At 40.9% G+C, this 25,806-nt stretch overlaps 1 protein-coding gene and 1 long non-coding RNA gene across 3 annotated transcripts in view; one reads left to right on the forward strand and one right to left on the reverse strand.

The window, feature by feature from the left end:
* The window catches only part of LOC119560084 (hemicentin-2), a 78,260-nt gene that overhangs the window by 8,145 nt on the left and 44,309 nt on the right, over nucleotides 1-25,806 (reverse strand). The window contains exons 3-5 of the mRNA XM_037873401.1: nucleotides 17,989-18,299; nucleotides 14,633-14,703; nucleotides 2,386-2,546 (exon numbers count right to left, since the gene is read on the reverse strand). Of these exons, the coding sequence (XP_037729329.1) occupies nucleotides 2,386-2,546; nucleotides 14,633-14,703; nucleotides 17,989-18,299 (543 nt within the window). The remainder of the gene's footprint in view (nucleotides 1-2,385; nucleotides 2,547-14,632; nucleotides 14,704-17,988; nucleotides 18,300-25,806) is intronic.
* Nucleotides 21,703-22,402, forward strand: LOC119560086. Of its 2 annotated transcripts, none has more exons than XR_005220998.1 (2): nucleotides 21,703-21,818; nucleotides 21,877-22,402. It is a non-coding gene; the product is annotated as an uncharacterized LOC119560086 (long non-coding RNA). The 2 variants fall into 2 exon arrangements; XR_005220999.1 differs by having other exon boundaries at nucleotides 21,716-21,818; nucleotides 21,880-22,402.

A 25,806-nucleotide genomic window follows, 5' to 3' on the forward strand; every position in this document is an offset into this window, starting at 1 on the left:
ATATTTACGATTTTTTGAAGTTTGTGGGCGTTAAAGTTGGCGTGGCAAACTTTTTTTTAGGTCAGTCGGTAGGTATTGATGAGAACAATACATTTCAGTTAAAATTTTTGTTCTAGCATCAAAACTGTAGGAGCCACAGTTTTGGGCGGTTTGTGGGCGTTAGAGTGGGCGTGGCACTCTTTTGAAACAAACTTGCGCTGCGCAGGAATCTCAGGAATCTGCATGCCTAATCCCAGTATTGTAGCTCTTATAGTTTCCAAGATCTCAGCGTTCATACGGACAGACGGACAGACGGACAGACGGACAGACGGACATGGCTAGATCGACTCGGCTAGTGATCCTGATCAAGAATATATATACTTTATGGGGTCGGAAACGCTTCCTTCTGCCTGTTACATACTTTCCGACGAATCTAGTATACCCTTTTACTCTACGAGTAACGGGTATAATAACGAAACTTTAACTATTTTCCTTTTATTTTCTCATTAATTATCCGATTGTTGTATATTTTTTTTACAATTTAAATGGAAATTCTGGAATATTAAAGGAATGACATTTCTAAGAGGAGAAATTTGTATGTCAAAAAAACCAAAGCTATAATTTTATTAATTAAAAACATTTTTTTTGGTTATTCCTATGGGAGTTATAGGATACAGTTGTCCGATCCGGCTCGTTCCGTTTCGTATATATACTGCCTGCAATAGAAATACGAAGTGAGAGACAAGTTCGTGTTGAAATGGACAGACGGACATGGCTAGATCGACTCGTCACAGCAAACTTATGACGGAAATGCAAGTGTATGAAAACACAGCTCTTTAAGATGTGGATCTATCCTTAACATTAAGTAATATAATTACATTAATGTGTGCTGAGAATATGGACTTCATTTAATATAAAGATATGGTATTTGATAATAATGTCATGCCAATTATATCACAAAAGCTCACTAAAACGAATCCCTGAAATCCCTGGACTTCATTCTGATTTTAATATTTTATTGAAAATCTTAATATATGTTAATCTATGTAATGATTTTCTTCTTTCGTAGCATCTACATTTTCTGTTCCGTCGTACTATGATTATAGTTGACTGTAGAATACAAATTTCGTAAGCGAAAACAGATTTTATTAACATATTTTAAATTTAAAAAAAATTTTAGTTTAGAACTGAGTTTAACGAGCTAATAACGATTTTTATTCCCAGTGCACACGCACACATGAGGTTTTGGCACACACGCGCAAGTGTTTAGCATACAAATTAGCTGAGCCGGAAATGCGAAAATCACTTTTTGGCAACACCATTATCCAGTCTATTGCCCTCGCCCTCTTTTTTCCCTGTCTTTCCCCAGCTCGGCATGATGTGTCCTTTTTGCCAGCATCTCCTTGGGCTGGATCTCCATAAAACCAAAGTGTTAGTTGGATAAAAGAAAATTCAATTTGTTGGCTTCAAATGCAAATTGACTTTTTACTTTCACTGCCTGGCGCTCTCCTTTTCGTTGCTATCTGGGCCGGGCTAAATTGACCTTAAATTGTCAAAGAATTTTAAATGATGGTGTAATTCCCGGCCCGAACTGTTTGCCCGGCCCGAGGGCAGTGTTTTTTGCCGAGCGGAATTCGGTGTAAAACAAACCTCAACCGCAAAACGGACAGATATGCTGGTGAAGTTGCAACTGCAATCGTTTCAAATGAATGCATCCGTGTCATAGATAAAATCCGAAATCCAATACCCGTGGCCAAAAAATATTCGCACTGATTTCTGTGTCGTATCCCCAAGCAATGCGGTTGTTATTGTGCCGGCCAGATAAATAATGTGAGCCAGAGCCAGGGAAATTTCATATCAATTACAGGGCCCAGAACATCCTCCGATGCCCTCGACTGACATTTACATTGTTCATTTGGCCTGCTGCTGCTGTTTCTTCCGGTATGCAAACATGAAATTTAATTAACTTTTTACTCGGTGCTCGGTGTATGACTGTGAAACCAAAACGAAACCAGAACCCAGCACGTAAAAGTTTTCTCGTTAAAAAACTTGACCGACCAAAGAAATTTTCCGTCTGTTGGTGCAAGTGTGTGCTCTCCTCCTTTTTTTTTCGAGTTTTCGAGCAATTCAATGGGCAGTGGTCAGCAGCCGCAATTTGAATGCAATTTAGTGAGTAATTTGAAATGCAGTAGCCGCATGAAAGATGCAAAGATGCCGGCCCATGTGTGGCCCTGCCCTTTGTGAGAGTGCTGGAAAGTTTTCGCATTTGCTGCCGCTTGACCTTTGCCCTCTGCCGCCCGGAAATTACACGCTCCAACTCATTTGGAGGCGAGTGTCTGAGTGCAAACTCATATTCATAGGCCCCGGCATTCCATGTTCACGGTCTTGGTCTTGGCCCTGACTTACCCACAACTTGCAGCTGGACACGCGCGCTGACTTTGGGCTCCGTGGAGACCTGGCACTCGTAGGACCCGGCATCCCGGGCCTGCACATACTTGATCTGCAGGGTCCAGTACTTGTCCGGCTGCTTTATGGCCAGGAATCGCTGGTCGGCTATGAAGACAGCCCTGCAAATGGAAAACAAAATGGCATTAGTTTCAAATTATAACCTTTAATTTGATTTGAGCGATGCGAGAAAGGATGGGAAACGTGTATATTTTATGAAACAAATATGTTTGCCCTGCCTGAACTTTTGAAATTTTTTAATGGGACCATTGTGAGCGTTTCTGTACTACGGAGGTATGACATGGATCTGAACCAGTATTTCCAAATTCGATTTTATTACCCAATATATTTGAATATTTGACAATCAACCCTCTGTTAGCTTATAGTTTTAACTATAACATGGCATTAGATAATAATAATTTAAGCATTTGAGCAGTGGTCAACTATTCCATAAGTTTAATAAACACTACACTCAGGTAAAAACGCCGTGCTAAAAACAAGTACAAACAGCCTTGATCTAAGAAAAATTGCATGCTCACCATTTAAGAACGTTCGTGCTCAAAAAATTCTCATATTGAGCACTTTTTGAATTTTAATGTGTGCCTACTCTAATAATTCCCAACTGTTTATTCTGAAAGTACTCGGTATATAAGGCGCATAGATTGAACAGTGTTAATGCCCGTGAGCGGCAAGTCTTAAGTAAACTTAAAATATTAATATTTTTTATATATATCTCATTTATTTCGTTTCAGTTTCCAATACTTGTTTCTCTTACTAGCATTAAATAAAAACTCATTTTAATTTCATAATATTTATATATTGATTTAAGAATTATTCGTCCTTAAATCATGCCTGCAACTTTCTTACTTTATTATTAAATCGTTCTTGTTTTAAGTCCAAATATGACTTGATTTAAGAATTATTCACACTTGACTGAAGACCGAAAGGTTCTTAAATCTAGTATTTTCGGTCTTGAAAATTCGTGCTCGAAAGTAGTATTTTGTTCTTGGGTTCTGTGTTTTCCATGCTTGGCGAAGTTTTGACACCGAAAATACTAGGTTCAAGCACGAAATACTTAATTTTTTTTCTGGGTGTACATTTAGCATAGCTAGAAGAGGTGCTTAACTAATAATTAAGAAGCTCTCGCGGAATATATTGAAGTATTCACCTTTACTATGCATTTTCGAATGGGGTTTTAATGTGGTAAAGAATCTGACAAGTTTATTCCAGAGAACTGGTCCATTATTACTTGTTTGAATACTCCAGGTAGCTAAACTCCGCAAACCACAGGCCATTCGGACTGACTTAAAGCGCACAAGTCATATAGCATGAATTCTAAACAAACGAACAATGGCGGCAGACCCACTTAGTGGAGTCCTCGCTAAGCCCGCTACTAATGGCCACTCAAAAGACACTCAAAGTTATTTAGTTGCGGCATTTAAGCGGCAACTAGAGGGGGAAAGAGTTGACAACAAAGTTGCGTGTTTGGGGCAGGCGGCATGCAAATGTTTTTGTTGGTAAGACTAAGGGAAGGGGCAAAGTCAGTGGTAAAATAAGTTGCGTTTAATGTCATTGTTGCGATATTTTTGTTCCTTCTTCCTAGTTGTTCCCTTCCACCACTCCACTCCACCCCTGGTCCCCCAAATTGCCCTCTGCACTTTGCCTAAAGTGCAAAAATGTTTCCGTCATTTGGCTAAAATGCAGCGGAATGGCCACGCCCACTGCACACATGCGTTGACATTGCTTATTATGTGCCCTAAAGACGCCTCTTGGCTTGGACCCTCCCCTCCCCACTGCCATCCCCCTCACTAACAAGTTTTGATGCTAAACCCAGATTAGACCCTTGCGTTTTGCACTCGTAAAACTCGACATTTTATGACTTTTGCCATTTCCTCGGTGCCCCGTTTTTCCTCCTCCTAAACTGTACACCCCCAGCTGTATTCCTTATCAAGATTTTGTAGTTACTTTATAATTTTCATTTCATTTTAAAGTTTTCCCAGCGCGCTTGACTCTTCCTCGATTCTTTTTTCCGCTTCCCGAGTGCTCCGTTGTCCCTTATTTGCCATATATTTCTGCTTTTGGCTTGCTCCTAGTTTGTGGCTTTCTGCGGTCTCCCCGCTCTATTCTCAAGTACTGGGAAGTGACCCGATCCGGCATAAGTTTCCGTCTGCAATTTATTGTTGTGGAAGAAAATTCTGTGTGCCGGCCCTCCTGGCTTTTCTGTGATATTAGCCACTGGGTTGGTACCCCCTATCTATACAAAAAATATCCTTCCAGTGAGCTAATCAAATAAGGTTTTCCGTCATTTTGAACGGAGCATTAGTGCTAACATAAAACTATATTTTTACATAACAAGTATAAAATTTGATTTTTAAATACTTAAAATAATTTATGTGTTTTAATTAATTAGGTAATTTTATTATTCTTTGCTGAAAAGGACAAATAGCTCTATGAACCATTCTTTATATGACTCAGGATCGCCAGATGCTAAGTGCAATAGTATAACATTTATGTATCCTAGCATTGGATCTGTGCCAAGTAGATCTGAGGGTTGCCAATATCCTTATATATGATCGTTTCGCTCACCTGGGCACTTTAACTTCATTGTGTCACCATGAGGGTAGATATAAGCTTTCGCAGATATAAGCTTATTTATTTTTAGGGTAGTGCAGGGTAAGGTGACGATCTCGTTTGCGACGTCCCGTAAAAATTGCAAATAACTGTGGTCGATTTCTCTTATCGTGCCGACAATGTATTTACAATAATATTATTAAGACTACACAACTATTAATAAGATAAATTAGCAACAGTTTCTGGTACTTTGTGTTTTTTTCTTTTGCGCCTTATTGAAATGGCACCATCATATTTCCAACTGTACCTTGTCGGGTATTGTGACAAGCATTTTGTGGGGTAAAAGGATTTAATTTTTGTTCGGTACTTGCTGACATTATATCGTTATTTGTTTCTTTTCTACAGCAGATAATTAAAAAACAATTATTTGTTGGTGATTTTGTGAACTAGAAATTGTACAACCTTATTTGTTCAAGTTTAAGTATAATTTTTTTTAGGCATACAGTTAAACTTGTGCTCATTTTTAACCTTTCTTGAAGAAAAAAGGAGCATTTTCACATCTGCTTACAACTTTTAAAAATGGGTTTTTTTGTTTTTCTCGTTGGGTATTTTTTTTTCCTAGCAACTCAAAAAATATAGAAAAACACGAAGATATAAAAAAAATTGTGTTGAAAAATCCTTATCAATGTAAAACTTTGTTGACTTATTTGCACATCTCCATCACACTCGCTTAAGCTGAGTAACGGGTATCTAATAGTCGAGGTTGTCGACTATAGCGTTCCCTCCTGTTTTAAAATCCAGTTTTCATCACTTATTACCATATGACATTAGAAAATGTAAAAAAAAACCATGGGTAAAGCGATTGTTCCGGCAAATTAGCTCTTAATGGGATATGCCAAACGATATTGGGAATCTTGGCGACATCAGCAAGAAAACTAGAATCAGTTCGATATACAAACTCAACATGTTCAAGTACGCCGCACATTTTGTGTGCGCGTTACTTTCATGGGGTGTTTGTAGAGTCATAGCTGAAACCGGGAATCCTCAGTGTCCCGAAATTCCAACGCACGACCCACTAAAGGATAGCGAAGAAGTGTGTCTGGTGGAACTATCTCCAGTGCTGGAACATATTGCCAATCAGAAGAAGCAGAAGGCGAGCACCTTCGACTCCCGTATATTTAATGAAACGCAGGCAATGCTGGACAGGATTGAGGGTCACCAAGGAGTAAGAGATACGCATTTGAAGGCCCTGCAGAGAAATATGGAAGGTCAGTTAAAGGTGCTACAGGCTAAGATAGCCCAGGATGTTAATATAATATCCCTGGAAAAATCATTGCAACAAGCACAGAATGCACTTCAGTGTTCTCTGGATTCCAAAAAGCCTCCACCATCGGGTCACACGTTGATAATCAATGTGCACTTTGAGAAGATGGGTAAAAAGTTAATTTACATCGAGAAGCGCATTAAGCAGAATTGGTTTAGTGCAGCAAGCAAATGTCGTGAGATGGGTGGTAAGCTGCTGTCACCCCAAAATGAGACTGAACTGTCATTCATCCGGCAGAAACTTGATGCCAGTTGGTATTGGGTGGACTATTGCAATCTGGTCGATGTGAATAAGTGGATTTCCTTGGCCACCGGAAAGGAAGCATCATTTTTGAAATGGGACAAGGGCGAGCCCAAAAAGGAAGCTAATGCGCACTGCGTTTACATATACGCCGGGCTTTATCACGCATTTCCGTGCGACGATAGAAACTATTTCATTTGCGAAGTTGACGAGAACAACGGCTTAAACAATACTAACATTCAAGTTCAAAATAATACGAATATTAATGTAAATGTAAATGTAAATATTAATGTAAAGGAAGACGAAAAGGAAAAAGAGAAGAGGAAAAAAGAAGAAGCAAGGAGAAAAGAAGAGGAAAAGAAAAGGGAGGAAGAAAGAAAGAAAGAAGAGGAGAGGAGGAAAGAGGAAGACAGAATAAGAAACGAGGAATGGCGGAAAGAGCAGGAAAGAAGAAGACAAGAGGAGGCAATAAGGAAAGAAGAAGAAAGGAAAAAAGATGAGGAGAGAAGAAGACTAGAGGAGGAATTAAGAAAACATGAAGCGGAAAGAAGAAGGCACGAAGAAGAACGGAGAAAACAAGAAGAGGCAAGAAAACAAGAAGAACAAAGGAGAAGACAAGAAGAGCAAAAGAGAAAAGAAGAAGAAGCGCAAAGACAAGAAGAGGAAAGAAAACGGCAAGAGGAGCACAGAAGAAGGCAAGAGGAAGCAAAGAGAAAAGAAGAGGAAAGGAAACGACAAGAGGAGGAAAGGAGAAAGGCAGAAGAAAAGAGGAAAGAAGAAGAAAGAAAAAGACAAGAAGAAGAAATGAGAAGACGAGAGGAGGAAAGAAGAAGACAAGAGGAGGCTAGGAGAAAGGAAGAGGAAAGGAAACGACAAGAGGAGGAAAGGAGAAAGGCAGAAGAAAAGAGGAAAGAAGAAGAAAGAAAAAGACAAGAAGAAGAAATGAGAAGACGAGAGGAGGAAAAAAGAAGACAAGAGGAGGCTAGGAGAAAGGAAGAGGAAAGGAAACGACAAGAGGAGGAAAGGAGAAAGGCAGAAGAAAAGAGGAAAGAAGAAGAAAGAAAAAGACAAGAAGAAGAAAGGAGAAGACAAGAGGAGGAAAGAAGAAGACAAGAGGAGGCTAGGAGAAAGGAAGAGGAAAGGAAACGACAAGAGGAGGAAAGGAGAAAGGCAGAAGAAAAGAGGAAAGAAGAAGAAAGAAAAAGACAAGAAGAAGAAAGGAGAAGACAAGAGGAGGAAAGAAGAAGACAAGAGGAGGCTAGGAGACAGGAAGAGGAAAGGAAACGACAAGAGGAGGAAAGGAGAAAACAAGAGGAGGAAAGAAGAAGACAAGAGGAGGCTAGGAGACAGGAAGAGGAAAGGAAACGACAAGAGGAGGAAAGGAGAAAACAAGAGGAGGAAAGAAGAAGACAAGAGGAGGCTAGGAGAAAGGAAGAGGAAAGAAAACGACAAGAGGAGGAAAGGAGAAGACAAGAGGAGGAAAGAAGAAGACAAGAGGAGGCTAGAAAAAAGGAAGAGGAAAGGAAACGACAAGAGGAGGAAAGGAGAAGACAAGAGGAGGAAAGAAGAAGACAAGAGGAGGCTAGAAAAAAGGAAGAGGAAAGGAAACGACAAGAGGAGGAAAGGAGAAGACAAGAGGAGGAGAGAAGAAGACAAGAGGAGGCTAGGAAAAAGGAAGAGGAAAGGAAACGACAAGAGGAGGAAAGGAAACGACAAGAGGAGGAAAGAAGAAAGGCAGATGAAAAGAGGAAAGAAGACGAAAGAAAAACATCTCAGAAGTGTAAAACAAATCGGAGAAAAGGAACTAAAGTATGTACTTCATGTTGGACAGAAAATGGTTTAAAGAAATGTCAGCAATGCAAAATAGACAAAAACCAACAGTCAACGTGTACGGAAATTAACGAGAGTAGTAGCTATTCCTCTAATAGTTATTATTATTCTTATAACACTTATACATACTATAGACCTAAACGATTTAGATGGAGCCTAGGCTGGTGGTATCTTTACTATTGGTGGGAATAAGACAAGTTAAAGCAAAATATGGAGAAAAATAATTTAAACTAAAGTCAAAATTTGTACATAAAATCGTATCTAATATTTTTTTGATCAAAAATTTGACGACACAATTATTCTGTCTAGGAATATCTTATCTTAAAATAAATTACTAAAATGTATATATGATGCGTTTTTTCTGAAATGCCTTCAGTGAATTAAAAAACTACTTGCAGTGTAGTTCGCAGCTTCTTGGCGGTGGAACTCATGAATTCGTCCATCATAATAGGCTTTGTATGAGCAGATCAGTCATACTAAATTCAATTTATTGAAGACGAAGACAAACAAGTTAAATTCTTTTCGATGTATTTCCCTAATAGCCTCTGCACACAGCCACTCTTGTTCACACAGAGAATCTCTGAAGCAAACAGCTGATCGGCAAACCGTATCCGAGTGAAGAGGTTTGTGCAATTCAGTTGATCTAAAAAAAATGCAAAAGAACGCCAAACTAGATTCAATTTGAAAGCAAGCATGTGGAATGTTTTCAAATTGATCAAGAATGAGATATCGATTCAGGCAAGCGTAGTGAAAACAAGGAAGAACGCTATAGTCGAGTACCTCGACTATCAGATACCCGTTACTCAGCTAAAGGGACCAAAGGGTAGACAGATTTAAGCGTTATAGGCGTTAGAGTGGGCGTGAAAATTTTTTTTTGGGTCAATCGATAGGTATTGACGAGACCTATACAGTTCAGTAAAAATTTTGTATCTAGCATGAAAATTGTGGGCGCCACAGGCTTGGGCGGTTTGTGGGCGTAAGAGTAGGCGTGGCATATTTGCGTAACAAACTTGCGCTGCGCACAAGGCTACGGAATCTATACCTGAGATCTCTATCCTTCATAGTTTCCGAGATATCCACGTTCATATTTACGATTTTTTGAAGTTTGTGGGCGGTTTGTGGGCGTAAAAGTGGGCGTGGCAAACTTTTTTTTTATCAATCGATAGGTATTGATGAGAACAATACATTTCAGTTAAAATTTTTATTCTAGCATAAAAACTGTAGGAGCCACAGTCTTGGGCGGCTTGTGGGCGTTAGAGTGGGCGTGGCACTCTACTGAAACAAACTTGCGCTGCGTAAGAAGCTCAGGAATCTGCACGCCAAATCTCAATAGCCTAACTCTCATAGTTTCCGAGATCTCAGCGTTCATCCGGACAAACAGACGGACAGACGGACAGACGGACATGGCTAGATCGACTCGGCTAGTGATCCTGATCAAGAATATATATACTTTATGCGGTTGGAAACGCTTCCTTCTGCCTGTTACATACTTTCCAACGAATCTAGTGTACCCTTTTACTCTACGAGTAACGGGTATAATTAATAAGCGACTATTATGGGCCAACGAGAATTTCAGCAAGTTAGAACCGCTAGGAGCCTTTTAAGTATTTTTAACACCTTCCTTGCGCATGGTTCATTGACTACATCTATTTTTTAAGCAACAATTTAAGAAATGTACGTTTTGGTGGGACATTTCCTTAAAAAAAGGATAGGAATATTTATTTTCAAGATAAGATAATTTGCTGAGTTCCGATCCGTTGGAAGGCTCCTTGGTCCTCCACCAACAACAATTTATTCTCAAAACGTCAGTTAGAAGGAAGCGTTTCCGACCTCTTAAAGCATAAATAGTCTTGATTAGGATCACTAGGCGATCTAACCATGTCCGCCTTTCTGTCCGTCCGTATAAACGCTGTGATCTCGGAGACTATAAAAGCTAGAAATTTTGGATTTGGCATATAGATTCGTGAGCTTTTATCGCGTGTTTTTCAGCAGGGTGCCACGCCCACTCTAACGCCCACAACACTTTCATATTAAAAACCAAATTTTAACTGAAATGCATTCTTAACATCTGCTATGGCTCCCGAGTACTTGTTCCAAACTTTTTGACCAAAGAGAAGATTCAAGAATGTGTGGGGGGATTTCAGAAATTACGATTCCCACAATGTTTTGATGCAATTGCTAAACTCCATTTCATGCTCTCCCCCACAAATACAACAGGAATTGGTTGGTATCCCTTGACCAAGTCATTACAACACAATTACCTGTTCCGTATTCTTTTCTTCTTTCTTTTCTTTCGCTTTTGTCAGGTGTTTCGGGCAGACCCTGTGAAAAGTGCTGGGTAAAGGTGGTGGAAAATACCACAAAATTGACTTGCAGCCATCCACAAGATTCTATCGGATTTGAGGCGCGTTAAACATTAAATGGATGCAAACTCGACGTGTTCACAATGGAAACTGGCCCTAATAGTCGTGTGCCTCGACTGTCAGATACTTTTCCGAGATTGCAGGGCCACCTAGCGGCGATTACTTAATTTGGTCATAACATCTTAAAAAATAACATGATTTTCACAATTTGTAGATATGTATCGATAAACAAAACAAAACCACATTTACACTTTTACAAAATTTTTAAAAACGTGAGCAACAAACAGATTTCTAGAGTCATGGGAGTTTGTGGTCGTTAGAGTGGCCGTGGAACTTTTCTGAAACAAACTTGAGTTGCGCAAGAATCTCTTGATTCTGGATGCTTATTTCCAACGCTGTAGCTTTTCAGTTTCCGAAATCCATTCGCTCATACGGACAGGCAAACATGGCTAGTGATCCTGATTAAAACTATATAGACCTTATAGCGTCAGAAGCGGTTCTTTTTACCTGTTACATACTTTCTGCCGAATACAGTACCCTACGAGAAACGGGTATAATAATGATACTAAATGAATTTACACTCACCTAAATAAATACTCTTTTTGAAATGTTTCTGTTCGGCTCGCTACAGGACACTATATCGGAAAACTTAAAAAAATGTTACCATGGTACTCTAATCATGACAGGTTACGAATCGTTTATTGAATTCTGCACTTTTAATTCGGCTAAATGGGCGTAGTTACGTGGTGATATTCTGAAATGGGAGGTCAGTTCTGAACGGCACAAGACTTCTTTCCTCTCAAAAGTCTTTGGACAAATTTATAAAAAAGGACGGCGAGGGACGAATTATTCTATATCATGACAAAATATAAATACTACGTGAACTCCAGTTCTCAGTGATTAAAGAGAACTCCATAAATTATTTTCAGGGAATGTGCTCCCTCAAAGGGGCACAATTTCCGGAGGGACAGCTTGTGAATATGAAGAGTATTTTTTCGCAGGATAGTTGGTGAGGAGTCTTTTACTTGAACCTCAGACGTATGTAAGTGCCAGGATTTTCTCCCCTCGCCGGAGAATTTCATTTTCTTAGCTTCGTTTATCGCATCAGAGCTTTTTCTCCAGCTTGTTGCGGTTGCCACTCGGAGAATCCCATTAAGAGGAAGCTCATCTCCTGCTGCACATGCAGCTCCTGCTATGTGGCACACATCGCCTGTGTTTGTGCTCAGATAAGAGATAACAAAGTAGCCGAGAAACACCTGGTTGGGTAATTACCTCGACCGCTGCCCAATGACTCCCGACTCCTTTGGCCTCCCATTTTGGCCAAGTAATCCTTTGTGGAGTCGGGGATGGGGACTTGAGGCCATAAATTGAGGAAAGCATGTGTCCAGCGGCAAACAAAGGACGCCATTGCACGTGACATTTATATGATAGTGTAAACACATCATTTGCGCCATTATACAACACACTAGCAGTGTCGCTGGCTAAAAGTTTTTGAAATCTATTCCCATTATGCTTGATATGCCGGGGAACTGCTGGCGAAGGACAAACAGTTGGGGTTTTCTTTTGAGCGGGCAAAAAGAAGCAAACTTTCTAGATAAATGTGACAGAAGACATTGGAGCAGGAAAGAACTCGACGCACACAATCAACTGGCGGCGGAAGCAGCAAATGCAGGAAGACCGACTTGGCCCGAAAAGAAGGGGCGTTGGCCAGAAAGGGGAGTGCCACTGGAACCGAGGGCACTGGATCCGAGGACACTCCTCTGGTGGGCACTGCAGGAAGCAATCAGTAAGGACACTATCTCAGCTAAATTTCAATGCTCTCCGCCCAGCAACGTTTGCCTTCAGCCAGTCATTCATTCATGCCCAGCCATTCATCCTGGCCCACACAGATACTCACTCACACTGCGCCACCGGCATCCCCGCTCCACACAGACACACATATGGAAGCTACTCCGCCAGGAGGACAAACAGGCTGGCTGTCTTATCTAATGTGAAAGGTTCATTGGTTTTACTTTTCTATCAAAGTAATAAGCTGGAAATGTTTGCCTGCCCCCTGCAGCTCAACACGCCCCAAAAGGCAAACGTGGCTAAAACAGAGGAAGGCGGAGATGCACAGAGAGATCAATTGAGGTCTGAAAAGATGAACACTCTTTGGCTATAAATTATAGATTACTAGTTTCAATTTTATTTTATATTACATTTAACTGAATCGAACGATAATACTTACTTAAATACATTCACTTGCTTTAAAAATCATTAACAATATTTACAATAATTGAACAAAAACAATTTTTACTTAAAAAATCATGCCAATATTTTCTATCTAAGTTTTTTTTATTAAAACCAAATCTTTTTAAATGATAAATAAAAATCCGAGACACAAAGTTTTTTTAAATTGCCAAGATCGTAACGCATTTTTTTTCAAGTGTTGAAATAAAAGACAGAAGGAAACAACAACAACCGGAGTCGGAGACAGTTTGAAGTAAAGTTTTGCTGCGTTTGAAGGAAAGGGGGTGGAAAAAATGCAATGAAATTGCACACTTGCGTTTCCGCTTGGCCTGTCATACAGGAAAAACAGAAAAAAGGACATATCCACTATCCAGCATCCACAAGCTCGAATCATTGATGACACACCTGCATCTCCTCCTGCATCGGGACACACAGATTGGAATTGAAAAGGCTCTTCGGAAGCTTCAAAGTTTGTGCTCTTAATTCATTTTGTTGTTAATTGTTTTCGTCTCAATTGAATTTACAAAAATATCGGAGGGAATGAAATGGGCAATCTCTATGGAGCTCTCTGAAAAGGATGTTGAAAGAACTAAAACGAATAAGCGAAACAGTCTTTCATCTAGGGAGTTGATAATCTCCAGAGTTAGAAGTAAGCAATTGAATTGGCTTGAATAAAAATAGCAAATGGTTTTTTTATTATTTAAGACTCAACCTAAGGCGTTGGAGCGTAAAAACTTGCGCTGCGTACACAACTACGGTATGTAAGTCTGTTAACTCTCTAGCTTTGATATTTCTTTGATTTCCCAGATATCAGCATTCATTTGGACGATTTTTAAAGTTTGTGGGGGTTAGAGTGGGTGTTGCAATCGATGGGTATTTTCGATACCAATTCATTTTAATTAAAATTTTTTTCTGGCCTTAAGAATGTAGTAGCCACAGTCTAAAATCTCAACTCTCTAGCTTTGAAAGTTTCCGAGATCACATCGTTCACACGGACTGACTGACAAACGGACATGTTTAGATTGACCCAGCTAGTGAGCCTGATCAAAAATAAATCTATAATATATATACTTTACAGGGTCGAAAACGCATCCATCAACCTGTTACATACATACTTTCGACAAATCTTTTACTCTTCGAGTAACGGGTATAAAATGTTATTGGTAACCTAAAACCTTCTATCGTAGGTCTATTAATGGTCCACGCTTAAATTTGATGTCATCCATTTCGGACTTGTGAAGCCATTTTCGCAACTCATAATATTTTAATTGGCAAATATCATTACTGCTGACGGCCATTCATTATTTTCATGCATATGCCCGTAATGTCTGAGACAGGGCAATCAGTAAATCACTAACAAAACGAAATACTTATGTATATTCGTGCGTTTGTACGAAAGCAAGAATAGCAGTTGAAATCGAGCCTGTGTCTCCGTAATTACGCAAATATTTATGCTCGTCTGTGAATTATTACGTTTATAGCACTTGCGCTGTCAATTACGCAAAATAACAGCTCGCTGTCCCCAAGGCAGTCGAGAATATCCAACGATATTAACGACGCTGAATGAGGAGGCTGAAAATTGATTTGTAATTGTCAGCAGATACTGGCACAGCCTCGAATTCAAATGCCTGGAAATGAGTTTGTTAATTACCTGTCAACGGTCAAGATGTGTCCATCTCGCAGGCGAATCCAGGACACAGATTTGTTGCCCAGCTGCTTGACCTGTGGGAACAAAACAAAGAAAGGCTTTGAGAGGGAGAATTTACAAAAATATTCAAAGTATAATTAAAAAAGGGAATAGATCTTACAACTTTTTAATATTTCTGATCTTTATATCACATCATTTCTATGACTGCTCTTGTTTAATTTTTCTTATTAAAGCAGATGAGAATAAAAAGGGATTATAACGTGCAATTTGTTACCAACTCTCACAGATTAATATACCACAATTGTCGTATATTGTGTTATTGTATACCCATATTACTATTCAATGCCTAATTGAAAGCAATTAGGATAACTTAAAATTAAATTTCTTATTCTGTAAATGGGCTTTGCAAATACTGATTTCCATCAGCTGAGGGAGTAGCTTCGAAGGAGGTACTAAGACAAGATTAACCCCAAACTACAGTATAGGGACCCTCCGCTCCATTAACTATAAGGACAACCTCTGGTGATTAGACGGTCTACATGGGAATTGCTCAACAAGTGGAGAACAAGAAGAAGAAACAAGAGAAACGTCAAAGTGCCGCCACACACACGAGATTAAATTACTGCAACCAAATGCAGATGGGGTCAGGAAGTGGTACGTGGGTCTAGTGGCTGCCCACAGAAACTACATTGAAATGTAATTAAATACCGAAATGAACATGAAACCCGGCCGGCAGATAGACAAACAGGGAGGCTCAGGAGCAGAGGCATCCGCATGTTTCAGATATTATCGAAATGTGTCGTAGTTAGTAAATCTAAAATGCATTTATAGGCGCACACACAGTAGGATCTCTGTTTGCACTGAAACGATTTTGTCCATTCAACACTTTGGTTCTGGGTTCTGGGTTGGTTTGAGATTAGGGTTTGGTGGTAGGTAGCTCTGCATAGGTAGAAGGCCTCGGACTCCTGCCGGGGATCCATTAAATGTTTAGCCGCTGTCACCGCCCTGTAATTCCGATGTAATGGTCTCATTAGGAGCTCGTTGCATGTGTCGCATTTAATTGGGCCTCGGCCTGGTCGCAGGCGGATTACTAATTTAGTTTTGTGGAAAATTCCAGTTCCGAGATTACTTTTGATTGCAACGACATCGAGAGTCAGTACACCTCCGCCTCCACTTATTCGAAGGGCGCATTCTTTGGCCGGCACAGAAGTTAAGCTTCGACAATTACAAATAAGCTGCTGCTTGAAATATTTCAAATAAGCCATTGGTCCCAAAAGGATGTACTACTCCACCTGATGTCATCGAATGCCCGGACAAGTGAGGCCAATTTGAAAAGAAGCGGACCGAAGAGCCACCTCTGTCCGCCCACGACTCCTGTTCATGTCCTTGTCCCGTCCCAGTATCCTTACCGCTCCGACGTCCCTCCTGGCTAAGAGGACTCACTCAACTGTGGCACTTAATGCAGCATTTGAACAGAGAATGGAATGAAAGGCTCCCGGAGAATGGGCCACGGAGAATGGAGAACGGCCAAAGGAGCATCGAGCAAACTGGGCGTGTCATCCTGGACGGGCATAAAGTGTAAAGCCAACGACGAGTAATTGACGAAAATTGAGATGCGAGCCTTATACTTTTCATTCCTGGATCGGGCAATGATGGCTGGTATGGAGGTGATGGGGACTGCGTGTTTGAGGACGGGGGTCGAAAGTCGGGTGGCTGTCTAGGCTGTCGCTGGCGAACTCTGCGGAGGAGCACTTAATTGACCATGACAACAAGAAATTAACATTGCTCGGCTGGAAAATTACAGAACACACGCCGCACGGCCACCTCATCATGTATTAAATATTTCAGCCACGATTAATGCGAGTTTTCCAATGCTTTGTTCTTTGCCAGGAAATTTGAGCTCTTGAATTGTTGGGCTGTCGGAATAAATTTGTCTTTAAATTTGTTGGAAATCCTGTAAGACGGTATTATTTTTCCTTGAATTTAATCCTTGTGTTTGTGTTTAGGAAAATAAAGCCTTTAAGCCTTAACCTCAAGCTAAATCCGAGGGCTATTACACATCGAGCTACTGATAACAATAATGTTAGTAAAGCTGGTAACCCAAATATTTTCTGTTTATTTTGGCCCCAATCATCGAACCAATGGCTAAGGGACTGGTAAATACTTTAATCCCCGAATGAAGGCCTAAATTAAATAAATATTAAATAATTAGCTTGCCTTTCCCATTGGCAAAAGAGTCACGTAACGTGGCAGACCTGGACAGCAAACACTTGCCACCGATTGCGATGCCATAAAACTAATTTGTTGGAATTTAATTTTCAGTTTTCGTTTATGCTAAATAAAATATTTACAACTTGTAAGCAAACAGTTTGCCTGGCTGCGTGCCCCGGGCGCTCTACCCGCTCCCCTGACCCTGGCGTTTCCCCCAGATCTTCCCGTTGGCCTTTAAACACCTGCGCAAACAATGGAAAAGCGTGTGAGAAATCGCCCCAGAGAGTCTTGGCCACGTTTGTTGGGCATTTGTTTTTGAGCCTTGCGTTAAATACACAGGCTGCGGTCACACCTCGGCGTCCTCGTCCCGGACATCCCACAAATATTTGCGCAATAAAATTTAATGTGTTTTCTATTAGGACCCCGGCCAGGTCACGCAGATGGGGACGAGGGCAGCCACAACAACAATAAAAGTAATAATTACAAATAGCAACTCTCACGCACCTCCACTAAACAGCACGCAACTTTGGTTACGAACGTACAGGTGGAATTCCTTGACTCGAACAAAGTGTGTGCGAACAGGAAAATAAACTATCGGTGGTTTCTGAAACATTCTATCCTATAAAATTCTTTGTCTGCTCAGATCTGTTGAATAATTTTTTAAGAAAATGTATCTCAAGAAGAAGAAAGAGATTAGTTCTGATTGGGTTATAATTGGTTTTCCAAATTTGAAAATCCTAGTTTCTAAATAATGTATTTTTATCTTTTGTATGTTACAAACACATCTGCATAAGTAAAATATTTTTTTTATTTATAGAACGAAATTATTTTCTGAACAGCCTTAAAGATTCTTCTTTCGTTAACTTCTTTAAATTTATTTTTAATATTTCATTTTATTTTATCAAGTTTTGGTACTAAAAATAATAATTCTGCGATATTTCTAATGCTCGACGAAGCAGAAAACTATAACGCGGAAGAACAGTTTACTTGGTCAAGTTTGGGTTAGATACATAAGTTAAGCTGTACGCGCAATAAAAACGGAAATAAAGCAGGAATTATGAATTTATTTTTCCGCTAGTTTAGCTCGTTTGGCTCGTGAAATCGAGATGAGCTGTGGGCTTGGGGTTTGAGATGGAGATGGCACTTACCCGACAGGGCAGATACGCGTGTGTCCCAATCTGAGTGGTCACATTGGAGGTGGCGTAGCCGTCCAGATAGGGCTCCTTGAGTCCCGATGTCGCCGACAGGGCGGATGCCTCCGGCAGAAGCGAGGACACTTGGGCCAGGCTGGAGAATGCGGTCGCCGATGATGGGTCACCGCTCTCGTCGGAGCTGATGGCGGTGGAGGCTGCCGATGACGAGGCTGTCCCAGTGCCTGCTCCTCCCCCTGCTCCTGCTCCTGCTCCGGAGCCCGATCCTTTCCCGCCTGCCGCCTCCGCCGAGGTCTGTGTGTGCGATGCTGAAATTGATTTGGGGCAGCCCAGAGAAACGGGAGAAAAAGTAAGAGAAAAGTGGATTTCTTGTTAATCGAAATGACAATTTTGGGCTTCGATTTCACCAAAGCACATGTCACGTACATGGCGCTACTGATGCGGGTATTTGAGTTCGGGAGGGGAGATAAAGGGGGCTGTGTTAGTTGATTGGGCATTAAGGCTGCAGGCGAACAGCCAGCTTTAATTTGCATACACTTGTGTAAACATGGGAGCAGGGAAATATAATTTAATTCGACGGTGAAATACATTGTTTGCATTTAAGTGTTTCAGGGGTTTATTCAAAATGAGTGGTTGAAAACAAACCATAGCTCGTACGTATGTATTTAAATCTGGTTAGTATCAGAGATGATACAACAAAAGAAATCAACTTAAGACAAATATTTTTGTTAAATTAAAATGTAATTCGTTTGATAAAAGGGTTTACTTCGTTATTTATTTAAAGGGCTTACTTTAAATGAAAATGCTTTAAATTCGAATATATTCTTGATCGATCCCAACACCGCTTTGTTGAACTCGGTAAAAAGGGGATAGGCAGTGCAATTTATTCATATTTAATAGCCCATTGCCAGAATCCTTGTGTATCTAAGATTTTTCCTCGATTTCACTCACTAAATTATTTCCCCCAACCGCATTCACATGTCCCACAAAAGCAGCAGCAGCGACAACTTAACAACATTAAACGGGCAACGTGGCAAATGAGTGTAGGGCGTTTAAGCCAGATCCACACAAAACCGCCAAGTCAGGGGCAGGCGAAGTAGGAGGTCCGACCACACTGGCTGGCCAAGTGGGTGGTGACCACCTCTGCAGCTGATGGGCCATCCTGCGGCTTCCTTTCACATCCGAGCCCCAGATACACACACGAACTTGTCTGTTTGCCAAATGCCAGTTTTTCGGTTTCAAATGAATCATTGGCGTTTAAGTGGCTTTCGGGCGACAGCGACGCCATCATGATTTTCGCACCGCTGCAAAGTTTTTTAATGAATGCCGTTCATTAAAATTGATTGTTGTTTGGTGGGGCCATCAGACGACCCTGGCTCCCCGCCCCCCCCTGGGAGCAAATATTGTCCAACGACCAAGGGACGCAGCAATGTCGATGAGTTGGCAGATTGCGGAAGGTCCGCTAAAACGCATGCTATTTGCTGAATTGCCAATTAACTGGCAATTTGGGCTAAAACGAACAGACCCTCGAATTCCCCCTCCCGAAACCAAAGCAATTGATTTTATCCGTCTGGGCCCTTATTTCTGCCCCACGACCGAACAGCATTTTCGGTATTATATTAATTTTTGGTGGAGTTTGGCAGCAAGAACACGGCTTTCGAGTTTTGACTTTGACATAATTGCGCCTGTCGCTGACAGTTTGATATTCTTCTCGGTCTATTGCAGGTTTGAATTGAATTTGAATTTCTTACAAATCGGTGGATAAATGTGATAGATGCGCGGCTTTTCAAACTAAAAGTGGGATTTAAAATGTCTTTAAAACCTTTACAGAAAATCTAATTCATATCTAAAAACTTTTTATTCTGCTTGAATTCGAATTGGTTCTGTGAAGGTAATTTTAATGTTATTTTTTCTTATATCTCAACGGGGCGGATTTTTTGTTTCAATATTAAAGAAAACTGTTCAAAAGTACCCTTTATAATAAGTTATTTATTTCAGAAAAACTCTGAAACGACTATGTTAATATACAACATGAGAACTCAGATTGATCCCAATATAATATAATCTTTTTATAAGTAGGACAGCGGAATAAACTTGTTAGCCAATCAGTTGAAAATTGAAAGTAAAAAAGCCTCACAAGTTGAATAGTCACAATGGAAAGATAGCCAAAATAGAAGCCATGGCAAATGGAATGACAAGGATATGTGCTTACGTAAATCGAACAAAAAGGTACCGGATCCGACATAACCATGGACGAATTTCTGCTCCAATTAAAAGGACGAATGTAGCGTAAAATGATTTCGAGTTTGACAACTTGCACGTCAGTTTAATTGGTGCGAGCTCTTGATGGCCAAAAAGGTGCCACTGACAGTGGCAGTGAGGTCCTGGCGTATGCATAGCTGAAATCAGCAATCATTTCATCTATGCCTATTTTTTGCCTTTCAGGATGGCACTGCCGCCCCCTTGGCCCTCTGACAAGGGGCAGAGCCACGGCAACAGCAGGAAAAAAGGAAAACATTCAGGGAGCTGGGGAAAATTGAGAGTTGGGGGTGGAGGCGTAATTGACAAAAGGTTTCATGCATTCAATGCCACTGCCAGGCTCGTTGTCGTCCTCTGACAAATACAGCGCCCGACTGACGGCCCGACACTCCCGGCCAAGTTGTAGGACCGGGCCAGAAGGACATGCCCGCTGGCAGCCACACCCACACCCACACCCACACCTACACCCAACACTCTCACACACACAATCAGCGCAATCGACACGCAAAAATTGGAGAGAAGCGCGCTGAAAAGATCAAAGCCGTTCAATTGTCAGTGACGACAGCCGGAGAGGTTCCTCGGATGTGGATGTGAGTGGGGATGGGGATGGGGATGCGGATGTGGATGTGGCGGGGCTCTTTCGGGGGTGGTGATTTGTCAAAGCAGGACCCTCAAGGCTACCGCCACCCAGTTGCCGCCCAAATGTTTAGCTCAACTTTCACCAAATAAAACAGATGCCAGAAATTTGCTTAGTTTGCATTTCCACACGATGCTGTTGATTAACGTGTGTGGCGAAGACGGGGGTTTGGATCCCAATCAAGGAAATTGGAAATAAAAATGAAAACAAAGACGCGATTAAAGTCGACTCTTTGTTGTGGAAGTCCTGTATTGGTTTATTAAACTCTTTAAGGAATCTATCAATTTCAAGTTGAATTTCTCAAATGAAAAAGAAATGTGAAGCCAAGAAAGTTAAGGGTGAAGTCTTATTTTTTAACAAACAACCTAATGGAAAACCTATGGAATATCATACAAACTTATTACATATAATGTGAGTGCTTTGACGACATTTATAAAGCTGTTTATCTTATTTATTAAAGAAACCTTACCAAATATATACATTTGGTAAGTTCAATAAAGGCGCGAAAAACATAATATGCTAGTTTTCATTGGATAGAAACACATTCACAAAATTCTATACATCATTTTTAAAATATAATACAAGCACCAATCCTTTAGAATAAATAAGGGAAAATATTTTCAATGCTCAAACATTTTTTGTTTGGACCTAAAATATTTGGTTACATATTAAAAACAAGGAACAGCTGTTGAGTCTTAATTAATTATAAATTCTTTTTTATTACTCTATGATGGGACAATTTCAAGAAGGTCCTATACCACGAATATCTTCCACGCTCTTTAACTGATCTTTGTTATTTCGAAAAGCCCCAACATTTTGCATTAAACCTCAAATAGAAATGTCAGGAGAAACTCATTTTTTAGGGAAATAGTCACACGGCTCACACAAAACAAATTTCAACCCCGGGCTAGAGATCTCTGACGGGTTCAAGGTGAGTGGACTTCTGACGCGAAATTGGCTAAATCCTAGCTAACTGACTTTCCCATTAGCAGCACGAATCGAAGATGTGCAGCCCCTGCTGTGGATCCTGCTGCGGACCTTGCTGCGGCCCCTGCTGCAGCCCCTGTTGCCCACCGTGCTGCAATGATTGCTGCGGGTCCTGCTGCAGTCCCTGCTGCAGCCCCTGTTGCAGCCCCTGCTGCGGACCCTGCTGCAGCCCTTGCTGCACTCCTTGCTGCACCCCCTGCTGCGCGCCCTGCTGCGCGCCCTGCTGCACGCCCTGCTGCAAGTGCTGTACGCCCTGCTGCTGCACCCCCTGCTGCACGCCGTGCTGCACCCCTTGCTGCACGCCCTGCTGCACCCCCTGCTGCACTCCGTGCTGCAGTCCGTGCTGCGGCCCCTGCTGCTCCCCCTGCGGCGGGTCAAAGTGCAAGTGATCCACGGAAGCGAGATTGGATTCAGGGGCGGGAGCCAATCGCAAATGTCACCACAAGTTCGTCGAGCTCGTTGGAGGACCGCCGGAGCCCACCTGCCATTACCAGCTAAGGCAATCAAATACACGGAAAGTCAACAGCATACCAAAGTTTTCGGTCCCTCCAGGAATGGGTATATGGGTGTGCGAGGATGTGGGGACATGGGGGAACTTAAACCATCTGTTCCCGGGGCCATGTTAATGAAGACACAGATTAGACAGCGGGCCCAGGCAAAAGTTGGTCATCCCAAACTTATGCCAGTTAGAGCTGTGTAAACTTTTTGGCCTCTTCCAAAAATTAATTAAAATCAGTTTCAACTTATGTGACATGAGCAGGCTCACAAAAGAAATTACATTACAAGACAAGATGAGTCAACTACATGGCAACGCAATCTGTTCGCAAACTTACAGGGCAGACAAAATTATCCTGTAGGTTTTATTATGTTTTTGGTACCTTTAATATTCAACTTGAAAGGAAATATTATCAGACAGTCTCTGGACTTAACATTTTTGGTTACCTTTACATCAGTTTAAGAAATTTGCTTACGTCCTTTTAATATTTTAATTACATTTAGTGGAAATCATATAACATTTTTTATTTGAATAATCATTAAATACTTAGAACTTAAATAAATAGATCAATAAAAGGCAAATTAAATGTGAAGATTGATGTTTCAGAGTAGATATGAAACCATAAATATAATATATGAATAAAGTAATAAGATATTACTCAGAAAAATTATTATATTTCGATTCGTTTCAGAGCAAATATAATTAAATCCTTAAGGCAATATCATTTCATTCGAATCGCCAAAGCCTTATTAAAAACGATTCCTTACCGGAAGTTATTTATTTATGCACATCTTTGCATACTTTAATTAAACATTTTACAGCACATTTGTGCAGGCACAGAGGACTCTCGTTGAAAGTCTCAGAACGTAGCCTGCAGCCCTGGGCTACGGGTAAAAATAACTTGTGACATGCTGCTGCGGCAGTTGTTTAATTATTTCACTCGAAATGTTTCCAGGCCCGCCAGCCATTGCCACCCCCCCTGCTCATCCTGTAGTTTTCCTGGGCGATGTGAACTTAATTAGGGTTAATTAATACTAGAAAAACACACAGACACACAGAGGGACATATTGACAAAGGGCAAATTGGAGTGCTCAAGAAGTAGCCTCCCGCAGAAACGTAAGTGGGACGGGGTGACCAGGGTCCTTGGCCCAAAAAGGATGCCTGAGCCTGCGACAGGAAATGAGTTTTCAAAGGCCGGAAGGCAGCAATTATGGCAGTCGCTTTGTGTGGACTGTTAATTGGTCTGGGAATCGACGAGGCCGACGACTTTACGATATTTCATAAATTGCAATTTTACGATGCCCTCAAATTGAAACCAAATTGCAGGCTCAACCTTGAGATTTGCATATCCTGGGCGTCCTTTTCGGTCTTATCCCTGAGCCATACAACCCCCATTCCCCATCTCCACCGACTGTTTGTGTACTTTGTGAGTGTCGACGTCATGTAACGTGGCAAATCCAATTTGGCCACGCCCATGGGGCGGAAAGGAGCTGGAGTTCGAATCCGACCCCCAACCCACCCAATCTCAATAGGGCAAAAGAAATTTTCTCTCAGACGAGGAGCCAAAAAAAAAGTGCCTTTGGCAAATTTGTTATTGGCCTGGTTGATGCAGCATTCTTTGAGGCGCAGTCCGAGAAATTGGATGAGGCCAGGTGCCAGCAGAGATTCATCCTGTATGCAGGTAAATATTTGCCGTAGATGACTCCGGGCTTAGTGAGGCGCCTTCTTTGCCCACAGCTTATGCGGATTTAGTGCGGCTTCGAGGCCTTGAACTGCATTAGATGCTTCGCAGATAAAATTAAATTCGCTTCGGCAGCCAAAGTCATATCAAAATGCAAAACCAAAGCCAATATCGTGATTGCATTTAATGAAAGTCGGAAATCTTTCTCGTTTACATTTTATTTCCCCCTCTCGCCGACCTGTCAGTAAATATTTGATATGCGAGCTGTGCCATTTTTAATTATGCTTCAAATAAACATGACGACCGATATTTGGTCTGCGAGCTGCAATAATATTTAGCCAGTTGCCCTGATTTTGACTGCGACGCACTTGTTTTAATGCATAAATAAATATTTGCGTTAAAATGAAAAAACCGCAGGCCCAACACACGAACGTCATTTGATGCATGCATCCTGTGCTTCATGTGCTATATGCATGTGCCGGAAAAAACTGACAGGCATTAGATGTCGCTTAATAAACCCTAATAGTCTGTGGTATCGTGTCGGAGTGTCTATCAAAAACACACTTTTCGGACCGCCCGCCTTCCGTTGTTCTGTTGTTCCGTTGTTCTATTTTCCAATTTTCCATTTTTCCATCTATCAATTATGCACCGAGGTCTGTGGACGAGGGGCAGGGAAATTCGCTTTTATATTATTATTTGCTTTGAAATGAAAACTGCCAGAAATGACCGCAAATGTAAGCGGCGTTGACTGGTGGAAAATGCTTTTTGCGGCCGTTTCAGTTGCATTTATCGGTTTGACATTTCCAGTTTGCTAACTCACCAGCAATAAAAGGAATTTTATGAAACATAATAGAATAACAAGCATTGTAGTTTTTTTTCCTCTTTCTAATTGAAATTTACTGGCGGACTCGGAATCAAAACTAATATTATCTCGCTGAAGAAATACAGTATAATTGTGATGAAATGGCTTTTGACATTTCAAACGCTATCTATTTGAGAAGCGCTCTCAGCAAATAATTTTGACGTGACTAATAAGTTGGCAGCTTTCAAAATTAATTGACAGTTTTTAACATTTCACTGATTTTCACAGGTTACTAAAAATATTAGAATTGTTTTATAGCTCAGATCAAATCGATCAATAAGAATTCGAGACCAAAAAAAATCATTTTGGCTTTTATGTAGATAATTTGTGGCTAAAAGAATTGTTTATTTTAATTTAACTCGAGTGACTACTAGTACTGAATAAGGTCGATGCTAAGTAATTTTAATTCAACACTATTTTTATAAAAGGTTTACATCAGCTATTATCGGAGATCAAATAACATGTTCACGTAATCTCTGAAAAACCTAATTCCAATTATTAAAAAAATGAAATGCATGAAAATGTTCGCTCGTAATGCATTATAGTTTTTCGATTTAGCTCCCAATTAGTCATATTAAAAACGTACATATGTGAAAAGATAACAGAGCTAATTCGCGGGCAAAACAGCATTTTCAATTTGTTAAACAAAATCCCGCATAAAATATGGCAACAGAGCGTTCCCGTATTCTGTGGGTAATAATTAATGTAATGTTCTGCGGACTCCCCTCGGATGGAGTCATTACGGGCCCAGGCCACGAATCAGGGATAAATCCAGGAGGAGTGGCGGTATGTGGGTCATGAAACAGCTTGATATCTTTACTGCGCTCTCTACCTGTGGCTATGGTTCATCCATCATTAGTTGGACACAAAAAGAAGGATTTTATGACGTGGTA

Source organism: Drosophila subpulchrella, unplaced genomic scaffold (genome assembly GCF_014743375.2).
Source record: "Drosophila subpulchrella strain 33 F10 #4 breed RU33 unplaced genomic scaffold, RU_Dsub_v1.1 Primary Assembly Seq354, whole genome shotgun sequence".
Taxonomy (NCBI): Eukaryota; Metazoa; Arthropoda; class Insecta; order Diptera; family Drosophilidae; genus Drosophila; species Drosophila subpulchrella.